Here is an 11,759-nt window from a genome sequence, read left to right on the forward strand (position 1 = left end):
ACAGTAGAAATTTTCTTTTTATGAAGAACAAATGTAACTGTAACAAATGTAACTTCAGTAAACTGAAGAACAAATGTACACTGCAGTAACTTTTAAATGCCATAAAAAAGATTTTTAAAAAGCACAGTATTCAATAATTGCATGTAATTATATAAAAAATTGTAAAAAAGTGTATCTAATGTCTTGATTCACAGTTAAGGAGAACTCTTCTGTAAGCGGAGTATTCTTATCTCTGTCCCCATTATTTCCCTTCATCAGCTTTCTCTGCACAAATGCAGAAATCAGTTCACTGATTCCGAGTACAGCAATCCATCCAGCAAAACATGCTTCAGAGTAATCCATCAACAGAGCTAAAGAATAAAGAAAGAAAATTTAAAAAGTGGTCTTCTTGAGACACTGGCCTCTCAGTTTTGTTTCTCTGTGTATAATCCAAGCTGAACCACATCTGGAGAGATCAGAGAAATATTTGTTAAAAATGAGTGTTGCATGTTTTCACTGTTCAGGCATATATTCGCAGAATGTTATAAAAAAGAAAATAATAAAAATAGATCTGTATGCTGAGTCCAGCAATAAAAGTTGCCCAATATGTTATAAAATAATAGTGGTTCTCAGTTATTCATCTTCTTATGTATTCAGAGTTTTGGTTCGTATCTGAATCTGATGAATCACTTTCATCAGAAGAACGAGAGGAATTTTGCCATTCATGAGAACCATTACCACAATGCAGTTTCTGCACACTTCCCGGGTCATCCAGAGGTTTTGCTTCAAAAGCACGAGTACATTGCCAGTCAACTGCATCTTCCGGGGAAGAAAGAAGAGCTGCAGAACTATCCACGTTCTCTTCAGAGGTTCCCAACTGCACAGTTTTCAAGTTAATGGTAAAGCAATCACTGTTCCTTTGCCTTGAAGAATAGTTACAGTTTATCTCAGAGGAAGGATTAAGTAACTCACTACTTGTATCTTTGTCTTCTTCAATGTCCATCTCATGCTCTTCAAAGTCTTCTGGGTCAGTGTCTGGATTTTCACTTGCTTGGTTGCTGCTGTCCTCACATGTACTATGTGCAGAGTACTGCAAAAATACATTTGGTGTGTCAGAGGAATGAGGTACTTTACTTATGATATCACGCCTTGTATAGTCATGATTACTTATGGCATCACTGTCACTGTCATCACTGTCATCTTCATCAACGACACCACCACTGGATTCATTCGCCTTTTTTTTAACCTCTCTGTAAATGATCTCTATGCAGGCAATTTCTTCAGCAGCAGGTGTCCAAGTTGAATAGGCTAATGACCTGATGAATACCTAAAAGAGCAAAGTGAATTAAAAGAAGGATCAGCCAAATTTGCACACATTATCCAGAAAAACAGGACAGCCCTCCACTCCACCCCCAGATCATGAGGTTGTCAAACAAACGATCCCTACTGTGCCACATTTTTGGCTTTTTTCTGCAGAGCTCTGAGCATTTACGATTGTCCCCTCTTCTTCACTCCTGTAAATATGACAGTCTTCACTACAAATCAAGGCACACAGCACTGGACAGCCTCAAAGAAACGGCACTAGTGCCAGGCAGTGTCAGGTATGAAATGTTCTGATTCTCATTTTTGAGAGATCTTTGTAAGACTAAAAGCTCGTTTTAGAAATGCATCTTAAATCCAAGTTGAGTCTTGCAACTCTGTATTAGCTCTTGCAGTCACCATGCGAAAGAGAAGCCTTACTTTACATGGATGATAAATTTTCAGGTCCTTTAGAAATGTACCATTTGAAGTAATGAACTATAGAACATCCTAAGTCCCATTTTCCCAGATTTACTCTGCATTTCTAAGGATTACTGAATATTCGAAACATTGAGGGGAAAATGTTGACAATAAAAAAAATTAACCTTAGACACTACTTGGAAAAGTCATGTTCAGCAAGCTTAGGGATGTGAAGGTAATGACACAGCAAAGACAAAACATGAGGAAAAAAGTCGTAGAAAAACTGATACCAATCTGCTCTGGATATGTTTGCAGAAAATGGAAAATATTTATGCTGAAAAAACCCATAGAATTAAATGTAAAATAAGTCAGAGACTATTTAAAAAACAAAACAGCAAGAAAGCAAAGATGGATAGAAACAAGTCCCAGGAATCTTGTTATTTTTGCTTGAAATTTACTGTCAGTTCAGTCTCTTCTATTAAAACCAAAAAATTAGCTGACTAGGGAATGGTTTCCTCACGTGCTAAAACATGACACTTGATCACAGAAAAAGTCAAAGAAAGATTATTTTGTTCGAAATAGTGGAAAAATTTGAGCCATATATTACCGTTACCTTTCTTTCTTTCTTAAGTACTCCTCCTTAATCATGGACTTTTTTGCCAATTGCTGTATGTGACTACTGAGAATACCCTGACATTTGGAAGGTGATGCACGTACTCTTTGCCTTGCATACACACCCATCCTCCCTTCACCACGACTAAGTTTTCTTTTCCATTGCTTTTTGTTCTCATGTAACTCCAATATTCGGGTAGATCATGATGGCCTGGTGCAGGAATTAGTTTCTAAGACACTATGCCAGCTCTAGATTCTCACACATATAGATAACTTGCACATATTTATCCTTTTTTTCCCACCAAGTGTTCAACTATCAGGTATTCTTTTCACTAATGCCTGTTTATAACAGAATACGGCAATAAATCATTACCGAGACTGGAGAAGGAAGACAGACATCAGGCTACCCAGATAAATGTTCCTGAACTTGCTAGTAACAGTTCTAGAACTAACAACTAGGATACTTTTCTGGCAGGGACCTATCTGCACATAACTACATCCCAATCTATGGTATGAGATACCTGTGAAACAGGAAGGTTGGGAACCTGCAAAGTATATCTAATTCCAGTATAGAGGATTTTTTCCTGAGACACTACTGTCGATGTTACAAAGCAGATTCAGTTTCCTGAGAAACCATATGCTTTAAAGACTGTTTGCTCAAAGCGGTGTCTCATCTCTGCAAAGGTTTTGCTACAGTCCGTCCTTTGTCTCCTCGTTGAAGTGAATTGAGAATGAATTTATTTGTCATGTGTGAGATCATTTCCAACAACCATCCAGATTTTGCTCCTATCAGGCTGCTGACCTTTAGCACTTCTCACCCACCATCCTTGACTCATTTTCTGAACAATAACCATGAAGCATAGCTTTAGAAAAAGCCCTAGAGCACTAACAGTGACTCTTCTCCAGATGGGCCTAAATAACTGCCATCTTTTAGGGATAATGAGACTAGCATATTTTTACGCATCACTACAGGAACAATACACTGTGCTGGTTTCGGCTGGGGTGGGGTTAGTTTTCTCCACAGTATCTAGCGTGGGGCTGTGTTTTGGGTTTGTGCTGCAAACAGCGTTGATAACACAGGGATGTTTTCGTTACTGCCGAGCAGGGCTGGCACAGAGCCATCGCCTTTGCCACTGCTCCCAGCACCCCAGCAGCAGCCAGTAGGCTGGGGGGGCACAAGAGGCTGGGAGGGGACACGGCTGGGACAGCTGACCGAAGGGATATTCCACACCATATGACATCATGCTCAGCAATATAAAGTAGGAGGGAAGAAGAAAGAAGAGAGGGATATTTGGAGTGGTGGTGTTTGCCTTCCCACGTCACCATCACGTGTGATGGAGCCCTGCTGTCCTGGGGATGGTGAACACCTGCCTAATGACCGGAAGCAAATTCCTTGTTTTGCTTTGCTTGTTTGTGCAGCTTTTGCTTTACCCATTGAACTGCCTTTGTCTCAGCCCATGAATCTCCTCACTTTTACCCTTCTGATTCTCTCCTCCATTCTGCTGGGGGTGGGGGGTGCTAGGAAATGAGCTAATGGCTCTGTGGGGCTTGGTTGCCAGCTGGGGTTAAACCATGACATACACCCATACCCAACCTGGTCTTATAGCTACCTTTCGTCTTTTCAGCTTGCTTTCCTATGGAAAAGACCTTGATGGAAAGTTTAAAATATTTGCTTTCAGTTGTAAATCTGTCAAAATGCCTTTAAACTCCATCAACCAGGGACATGGCTAAACTATCCTCAAATCTTCAGAGAATGCTCTGATTTTTTGTGTAATAAATGGAACAATATTATATCAGTAAGTGGTTTTGTTCTTAGAGAGGAGTACAATGCTGCTGGATGAAATAACAGAGACAGAATGTGCCAGAAAGTGCTTTCCTAAGTAGCAACGGATACACATTTCTCTTGAACGTTTTCAGAGCATTTTTCTTAGAGAAGAACTTCACCTAAGAACTGGAATAGGGCTTTTTTTTTGTTTTGGAGTTATTGCCTTGGCTCAGATAGTAGAAGAAATTTATTTGCTGCAGGAAGGCTTTACATGTAAGGTAACTGGCAAAAGACAAGAGTTTAACTGTCCTGTGCTGGGACCTCTGCTACAGGACCTAGCCTGCCTCTGTGTACCATAAACAGTTCATTTAAAGCTACTCTGGAGTGGGGTCTGCCCTTCGCTACTGCTTGCCCCCTCTAATTTCACAGAATCCTAGAACAGCCCAGGCTGGAAGGGACCTTGGAAGACCATCTGGTCCAACCTTTCACAGGAGGGGGAGCCTAGATAAGATTACCCAGCACCCTGTCCAACCGCATATTGAAAACCTCCAGTGATGGGGACTCCTTGGAGAGGTTGTTCCAGTGATTTGATTGTTCTTACCTTAAAAAATGTCTTTCTTATAGCAAGATTAAACTGCAACTTGTATGCATTGCCCCTTGTCTTCAGATCTTCTGTCCTGTTTGGAGCCAGCCTTTAAGTACTGGAATACTGTCATGAGGTCCCCTCCGAGCCTTCTCTTCTCCAGGGAGGAAAGACCTAACTCCTTCAGTCTTTCCTCACAGGGCAGGTTCTCCAACCCTTTCGTCATCTTTGTGGCCCTCCTCCTGACCCTCTCCAATCTGTCCATATCCCTCTTGCACTGTGGGAACTAGATACAATACTGCAAGTGTGGCCTGACAAGCACCCAGTAGGGTGGGATGATCACATCTCTATCGCTGCTAGTAACAGAAGTAGCAAGAAATCGTTTTGAAAAAGACTGAATATTTGTTCTGTAGAACAGACAAAATTTAGCAGCTTCTAGTCTATCTTTGACATAGGTAAACTGCAAATTAAAACAGTATATGTACTTACATAAATGTACCTAGTGCAAGGGATTAGAAATTTCAGATGGTAAAATGAATCCTCCCAACCAGGAGGGTTAAAGATAAGAATTATTACATACCAAGGTACGTGGAAGTACTCTGTTTTGAAAAATATAACCTCCTGCATGCATACACTTCAGGGCAACACCTAATGCCAGTGAAAAACATACAGCACCTGCGATTGTAGCTGTATGGTAATCTGTAAGTGAAGAAAAACCAAACAAATAAACGTACATGAATGAAGTTTCCAATGACCACATTTCATATTTCACATTCAGAACAGCTATTTAGAATCACGGAATCATTTTGGTTAGAAGGGACCCCTGGAAGTCATCTGGCCCAAACTCAAAACAAGACCAAAAGTAAAATTAGATTCAGGAATTACAAACGAAATTACACCACCTTTGCTAACTGTTTACATTAGCGGATATGCATATGGCTCACAGAATTAACAACAGATTTGTAGCCCCCAAATGGATGGCTTTTTATATTTCACTTATAAATCTCCACAATGTTTATCACCCCAAAGGTACTTTCTCTCTTATTATTTTTAGGATTAATTGACTTGTAAATCTTCCAATGTAAAAAGAAAACACTTGCGCACAATCAGGCCAAACTCTCCATTCCCGCAACACAGCACAGTTACCTTGCTGAGCTACGGAGTGTGCCGTGACACATTTCCAGGCTGATGGGATGGAATGTTTGTTTAGAGATGCAGTGACCATAACAGACACACAGTAGTTTCGATTTGGATACAATTCTTCAATGACAGTACTGAAAATTTCTTCAGTGGTTTTCTCACGTGGTCTCTGCATGAGGAATGTTTTAAAGTTAGCTATTCGCCTAAAAAGAGATCCCCAGCAACTTATAAATTGTTAGGCTATTTCAGAGAAATGCAGTAGCATGTGAAACTGCAAAAACTGACAGAATAATCCTCTGTTTCTAGCTGATGACAAGATATTTACCTTAACGTCTGTTGGTGAAATACCTTATTATCAAAGATAAGTAGCGTTCTGTCTCCCACTGTTAGTCACTATATCTCCCCTTGAAGGAGCCTCCTATGGATTCTACGGATTTGAAACTGCAAGTCATATTCTGATTCAGAAACCAGGAGGAAAATATCCATGGCAGGCAAGTTGTGGTCCTTCTTCCATGACTCATGGCAAAATGAGTTAGATTAAACTCCCAATAGGTACCTACGTGACCTGCTGTTCAGTAATTCCAGTACAGGCAGCCCATGCTCAGGTAAGGCAACTTAGTCCAGTGCTTTGCCAGCCCAGGTACTAATGTCTCTCTTGATTTTTAACCTGAACTCTGCACAACTGCCAATTCCACGTCACTGTTTTTGATCACAGCCAGAGTGAATGGCTGATTTCCTCCTTTTTTGTACTAAATGTTCATGTATTTAGAGACTCTGGCCTCTAACTGTGCTTTGCTTGCTTACACTAAGTGGTCTCTTATTATTCCAGCATTTCCTCACAGGTCATGTGTCAGGATGCCTCACTGTTCTTTTTTGGATCCTACTCAGCTGGTCCATGCCTCTTCTGAACCCCACACTGGTGCAGGGTAGGTGGGCTTTACAAGTGCTGAGTACATAAAGATAGGATTCTTTTTATCTCTCAGCAACATGTGAGACGTGTTTAGCTTGTAATATTATAGAATGCTCTCATCCTTTCTGGCAAAACTGCTGCCTGCTTGCGTAGCTGTTAACCACTGTACTTATTACACAGACAATTACTCATTCTGAAGTGCTATGCCTTGCATTAGTCCTTGTTGAATTATCTCCTGTTAAGACTACTTCTCCATTCTGCGATGATCATTTCAAGTTCTAATCATGCCTATCTGTTGGCCATTCTCTTTGTTTTCTCCGAAGTATCTTCTATTCACATATTTGCTTCTATGAATCTGCTAACCATCAGAGCCATTTTATGTTTTCTGTATCTCTCCCCTAAACAAAACAGGAAGTTCTTTACCTTATGCTCTCCATCAAGTGTTTTCAGTGTTATAACATAATCAAGCTCTTCATATATATCAACTAAAGAGAGTAGCTTTTCATTTTTTCTAAAGTAAGAGGTTGGCAGCTTTATGGTGACATTTATGCAGTTTAGACAGGAACTAATGTTGACTTCTGGTGGTCCCAAGAATGCTATTGAAAGAGAGAAAAAAAAAAAAAGGAAAAAATATGCACTATGTTTTCAGTACCAATCCTATTTCGGTGACAGATATATAGCTGACTAATCATATTCCACAGTGTATCACTGTTGTAAATCTCCAAAGTCTTGCAACACTGAAGTTTCATGGTCCAAAGATCTTTTCCCACATGATCAGATTTTAAAAACAGAAAACAGTGGAGGGAAGAAGAAGAAAGGTGACAGAGGCTTTGCTTTAGCTTCACAGAGTTGTGAGCTTTTTATCTATTTGAGAGGAAAGCTGAGGTTAATGTACAGGAAAAGCTGATTACTTTCTTGTTCATCATCATCTTCTAGTCACTCTCTGGAAGAAATCTTTGTAGAAATATAGGGGTGTATAGCCCTGCACATATTTTTACTGGTTGCAAGGAAGGCTTTAGGTCTAAACTCGACAACCAAGCTCCAAAGACTAAAAACTCTACTGCGAGAAGGACAGAGGACCTAGCGAAACAGTTACACTCCTGTGAGACTTCAAAGTAATCTCTCAAGTTCAGATCCTCAGAACATGTATGTGTTTAAAAAGCCATGCACACTAATTGTCTCCTCTCTCCCAAACTATCAAGGTCAGAGGAACTTCTGTAGTGAAACAAGCCTGAGACTCTCCTCCAACACATGAAAGAAGTTGGAATGTTGGAAAATGATGTGACAACAAACTATCTCCATAATTATCCATTCCTGCATAGTACACCGTGGGGGGGGAAAAAAAAAAAATAAAAATTCAGAGTGTACATTTCACTTTTGTCTTTTCCAGAAGTGTGTACTTTTTGATCAAGGTGAAGACTGATTTGTCAACCTCTGCAAAATTCAAAAAAAGCCATGTACATTTGCTAGCTACTTTTGTTCCTGAAACACGGTAGAAAGCAAAAGAAGTTTAATAATTAGAACAAAAAATCTGGTTACAGTCAAGTTTTCCTGGCTCTTTATTATGAAGCCTTTCTCTCTTTGCTCAAATCCATCTGTCAACAGGAGTGAGACTCGACTGCAGGTATTTGAAAGTAGATATCAACTACACCCCGCAGGGAAATACATCAGAACGTTGATTCTTTCCTATTCAGGCACTGTAAAATGATTAAAGACTATAGAGTTCATCTAAGTCCTGTGCCCTGAAAAACGTGACTTCACCCAGTTGGTTATGGTTTGAACCAGAGAACTACTAGCAAAACATCCAATTCCAATTTACAAGTTGCCCAGACAGCCAGACAGTTTGTTCCAGTGGTCAATTAAAATTATGCCTCTTGTTCCCACTAAAATTTATCTAGCTTCAGCTTCTAGCCAAGGCACACTGTTATGCTTTGTTTACCAGACTGAAGAAGCCTGCCATCATATTAACCATGCAGTTTATGAAACTGCTGAAAGACTGAAGGCCTCCACCTCAGGAGGATGTTCTCAAACTCTTCAGTTATCCTTGTGGCTATTCTCCCCATCCCCTCCAATCTTTCATCATTTCTGAGACTATTACTGGACACAGCCATGGCTGCCTCTGTGCTGAATTCAGAGGTAACAAGACCTGTTTTCCCTCCATAGTCCTCCATTGTTCTTCAGTCTCTGACTCTGTTACTTCAAAACTGAATACTAAGCACAGCTAAGGGTAAAGCCACCTCTGGCATTAAAAGATGTCACAGCTAGTAAGCATCTTCTTTCAAGAGGAAAAGAGCAGGCTGATGAACAACCAGGCAAATCTCTTCCCCCACACCTAGTGCAGACTTGGTATTTAGCTCTGAACTCTGACTACTTGAAGACATTAAAAACAATGTTGTTTTTAAGTCAGGTATCTCATGCACTTAGATATTTTTAGTTTGTGCTTGTCCATGTTTGACACAATGCTATTTCTTCTCTACCTATATATGTGTGTAATTTCAAAACCAGAGCCTTGTCCATTTATCAGAACTACCAGCCACTAATTTCAGAAAGCTACTGTATGTATTTTATGTCTTGTAAGTGATATGTGATAGATTATATACAAAATCACATTCTCTTAAAAAAAGGAATAAGCTAGTGACCAAGTCAGTTTGGAGTATCTTACAGTAAAGCTAGTAGAATATAATTTATACATCGGCTACAAATAAAAACCATTAAAATGAGCAGACAGGGAACTTACTGTTAGTCAATGGCTCAAAAGGAAATACCGAATAATTGAATACTTCAGTTCCTGTGAAGCTCTGAACGAATACATAATATTCAGTGTGAATATCTTTAAGATCATCTGTCAGATTACAGGAGAGTTGTGTAATATTTGAACATTGTTTAGCAGTCATCCATTTCCTGAAAATCAGAAGAAATTAAAAAAAGATCAAAATAACCTGTTTGGATTCTCTGATACAAGAAAGCATTGGGGTGAGAGGGAAAGCACTTCTGTGCAGAAAAACAGACAAACAAACATGAAAACCCCACCCTTAGTATTTTGAATCAATAAACACTAGAACTAAAATTTGTGTCTGATAAAATAAGACTTGCCTGTGGTCACTGTACAGCACACGATAGTATGTTGGTACAAGCGGATCACTTTTTGCCTGCCAGGACAAAATGTGCTGAAAATTGCGAGATTCCATTTCCAGGTTGCGAAGTGGCTGTCTCTGAAAACTTTCTAGAAAGGGAAAAATAACACAAAAACAACCAACCCACCAACATGAATGGCAAACGAATGTGAGATTGCACAAGTCTACTAAACAAATCCAATAAGAGCAGCCCAGTATTTGCCCCAAAACAAAGCAACTATAGAACAGAGTTCATCACAATAGAAACAACAATGCAAAGGACTGTCCTCCTGTATTACATTTCTATTAAGTTATTTCTTGAAAAAGAACGAAATTTTAAAATGATGCTTCGTGAGAATATGCAAGTTTTTTGAACTGTGTTAGGAAAAGCATACGAAAGACAGTAACTCTTACCAGGAAAGCTGCAACAAGCTGTAGACAGAATGCTGATGTACACTGTAAAATGAAATTATGTATTAATGCATTTGTATGTCTACAATATCTGATTATCAGCTTACTATTGGCAATATTAATTTGCAACAATTAAGAGACAATACTCTGTATTCCCTCAGTGGAACTGTTTTTTCTTTCACACCATCTTCCTACTACTTTCCTCTACCCTTCCCTCCTTCCCCAGAGCATGGGAACCTCCGTCATTAATTCGAGGCTCCTAGGAGCTGGTTCCTTGATAACTACAATGATTCAGGCTTATGCTGATCCCTGCCAGATGAGGTTCAAGACAGTGTGAATAAATATACTTAAAATGTTCTTATCAAACATTCTTTTAGAGTATTCTGACTATATTTCAGGTAGCTTTCTCTGTTTATTAAACACCATTCTAAGACATAACAAGAATCTTAAAACTGGTCTGGGAAAAGATACTATGACTGCTTGAAGAACATTACTGAATCACCTTCACAGATGTCCTTCTTTGCTAAATGTGGGGACTCCTCAAGGCTGCGGTTTAACAACTTTAGTATATTACCCACTGTCTTCAGTCAGCTAAACGCCTGTAACTCCCTGTTTCAGGCTTTATTTCTTAACTCCCTCTCTATTCTATGTCCTGTTTCTGTAACATTTCTCCATGGGTGTTCAACTCTACAGCATTCTATTCTCTGCGTGTAAAAGAAAAGAAAAAAAACCACCAACAAATGCTGCAACACTTCTGTCACAGGGTATGGTTAAGGCCACATTCAGCCTGTCAGTAAGGCCTATTGTCCAAGTAATCTCCTGAACCAAGCCTTCCTCTTTCTGCAGATCCAGACATCCTGGAGATCCCCTCATGTTCTTGTATAACCTCCATAACAGACTGTTCATTCATCCAGTCTCTCACTGTAGCCAGAATTCTCTTCTTGGACCAACCCAGTCTTGCATCATTCATATCTTTTCAGCATTGGGCTTCAAGACGCTCTTGAAATCACTGTTCTGACTCTTCAAATTTTTTTTCCCAAGACCCTTTAGCTCCCTTCTGTTTTCTAGGTGCCACAAATATAAACTGCCTGTCCTCATTTTAAAAGCATTTCGTGGCCTATCCTCCTATTGATGAGATGCTGACTCCCATACTCAGCTGATCAAATAAGTTACTAGTTTATATTCAAACATGCACACTTTTTCCTCATGCTTTAGATGAACTCCACAGAAATACCTGCTAAATTACTTCATTCTTTTCCCTGTAACTCCTCTCCATGAACTCTCTTTTGTCTTGACACCTCTACTGAAAAAATATGACAATACCCAAAACACCGCTGGCCTGCTACCTCTGTGGAACGGTGCTAATTAATATTTCCTTAACATGTTCTTTTATTCTTCTCATCTCACTTAGAATGGTAACTTCTATAGCATCAGGAATTTGTACAGAAACTAACACAGTAGCGTTACCTAATGGATTAATGCAGTTATTTTATGATCTTTGTCTACTTTTGCAGAGAGTATCGGAAG

The 11,759-nt window shown here is 39.5% G+C and overlaps 1 protein-coding gene across 1 annotated transcript in view; it reads right to left on the bottom strand.

Annotated features, from left to right (window-relative positions):
• Positions 1 to 616: 616 nt before the first annotated feature.
• Positions 617 to 11,759, bottom strand: part of IFNAR2 (interferon (alpha, beta and omega) receptor 2) — a 12,719-nt gene continuing 1,576 nt past the window's right edge. The window contains exons 2-8 of the mRNA XM_010138590.1: positions 10,236 to 10,277; positions 9,802 to 9,931; positions 9,446 to 9,609; positions 7,132 to 7,304; positions 5,805 to 5,967; positions 5,239 to 5,357; positions 617 to 1,306 (exon numbers count right to left, since the gene is read on the bottom strand). Coding sequence (XP_010136892.1) covers positions 617 to 1,306; positions 5,239 to 5,357; positions 5,805 to 5,967; positions 7,132 to 7,304; positions 9,446 to 9,609; positions 9,802 to 9,931; positions 10,236 to 10,277 — 1,481 coding nt within the window. The remainder of the gene's footprint in view (positions 1,307 to 5,238; positions 5,358 to 5,804; positions 5,968 to 7,131; positions 7,305 to 9,445; positions 9,610 to 9,801; positions 9,932 to 10,235; positions 10,278 to 11,759) is intronic.

The sequence above is a fragment of the Buceros rhinoceros genome, unplaced genomic scaffold (genome assembly GCF_000710305.1).
Source record: "Buceros rhinoceros silvestris isolate BGI_N320 unplaced genomic scaffold, ASM71030v1 scaffold24326, whole genome shotgun sequence".
Taxonomy (NCBI): Eukaryota; Metazoa; Chordata; class Aves; order Bucerotiformes; family Bucerotidae; genus Buceros; species Buceros rhinoceros.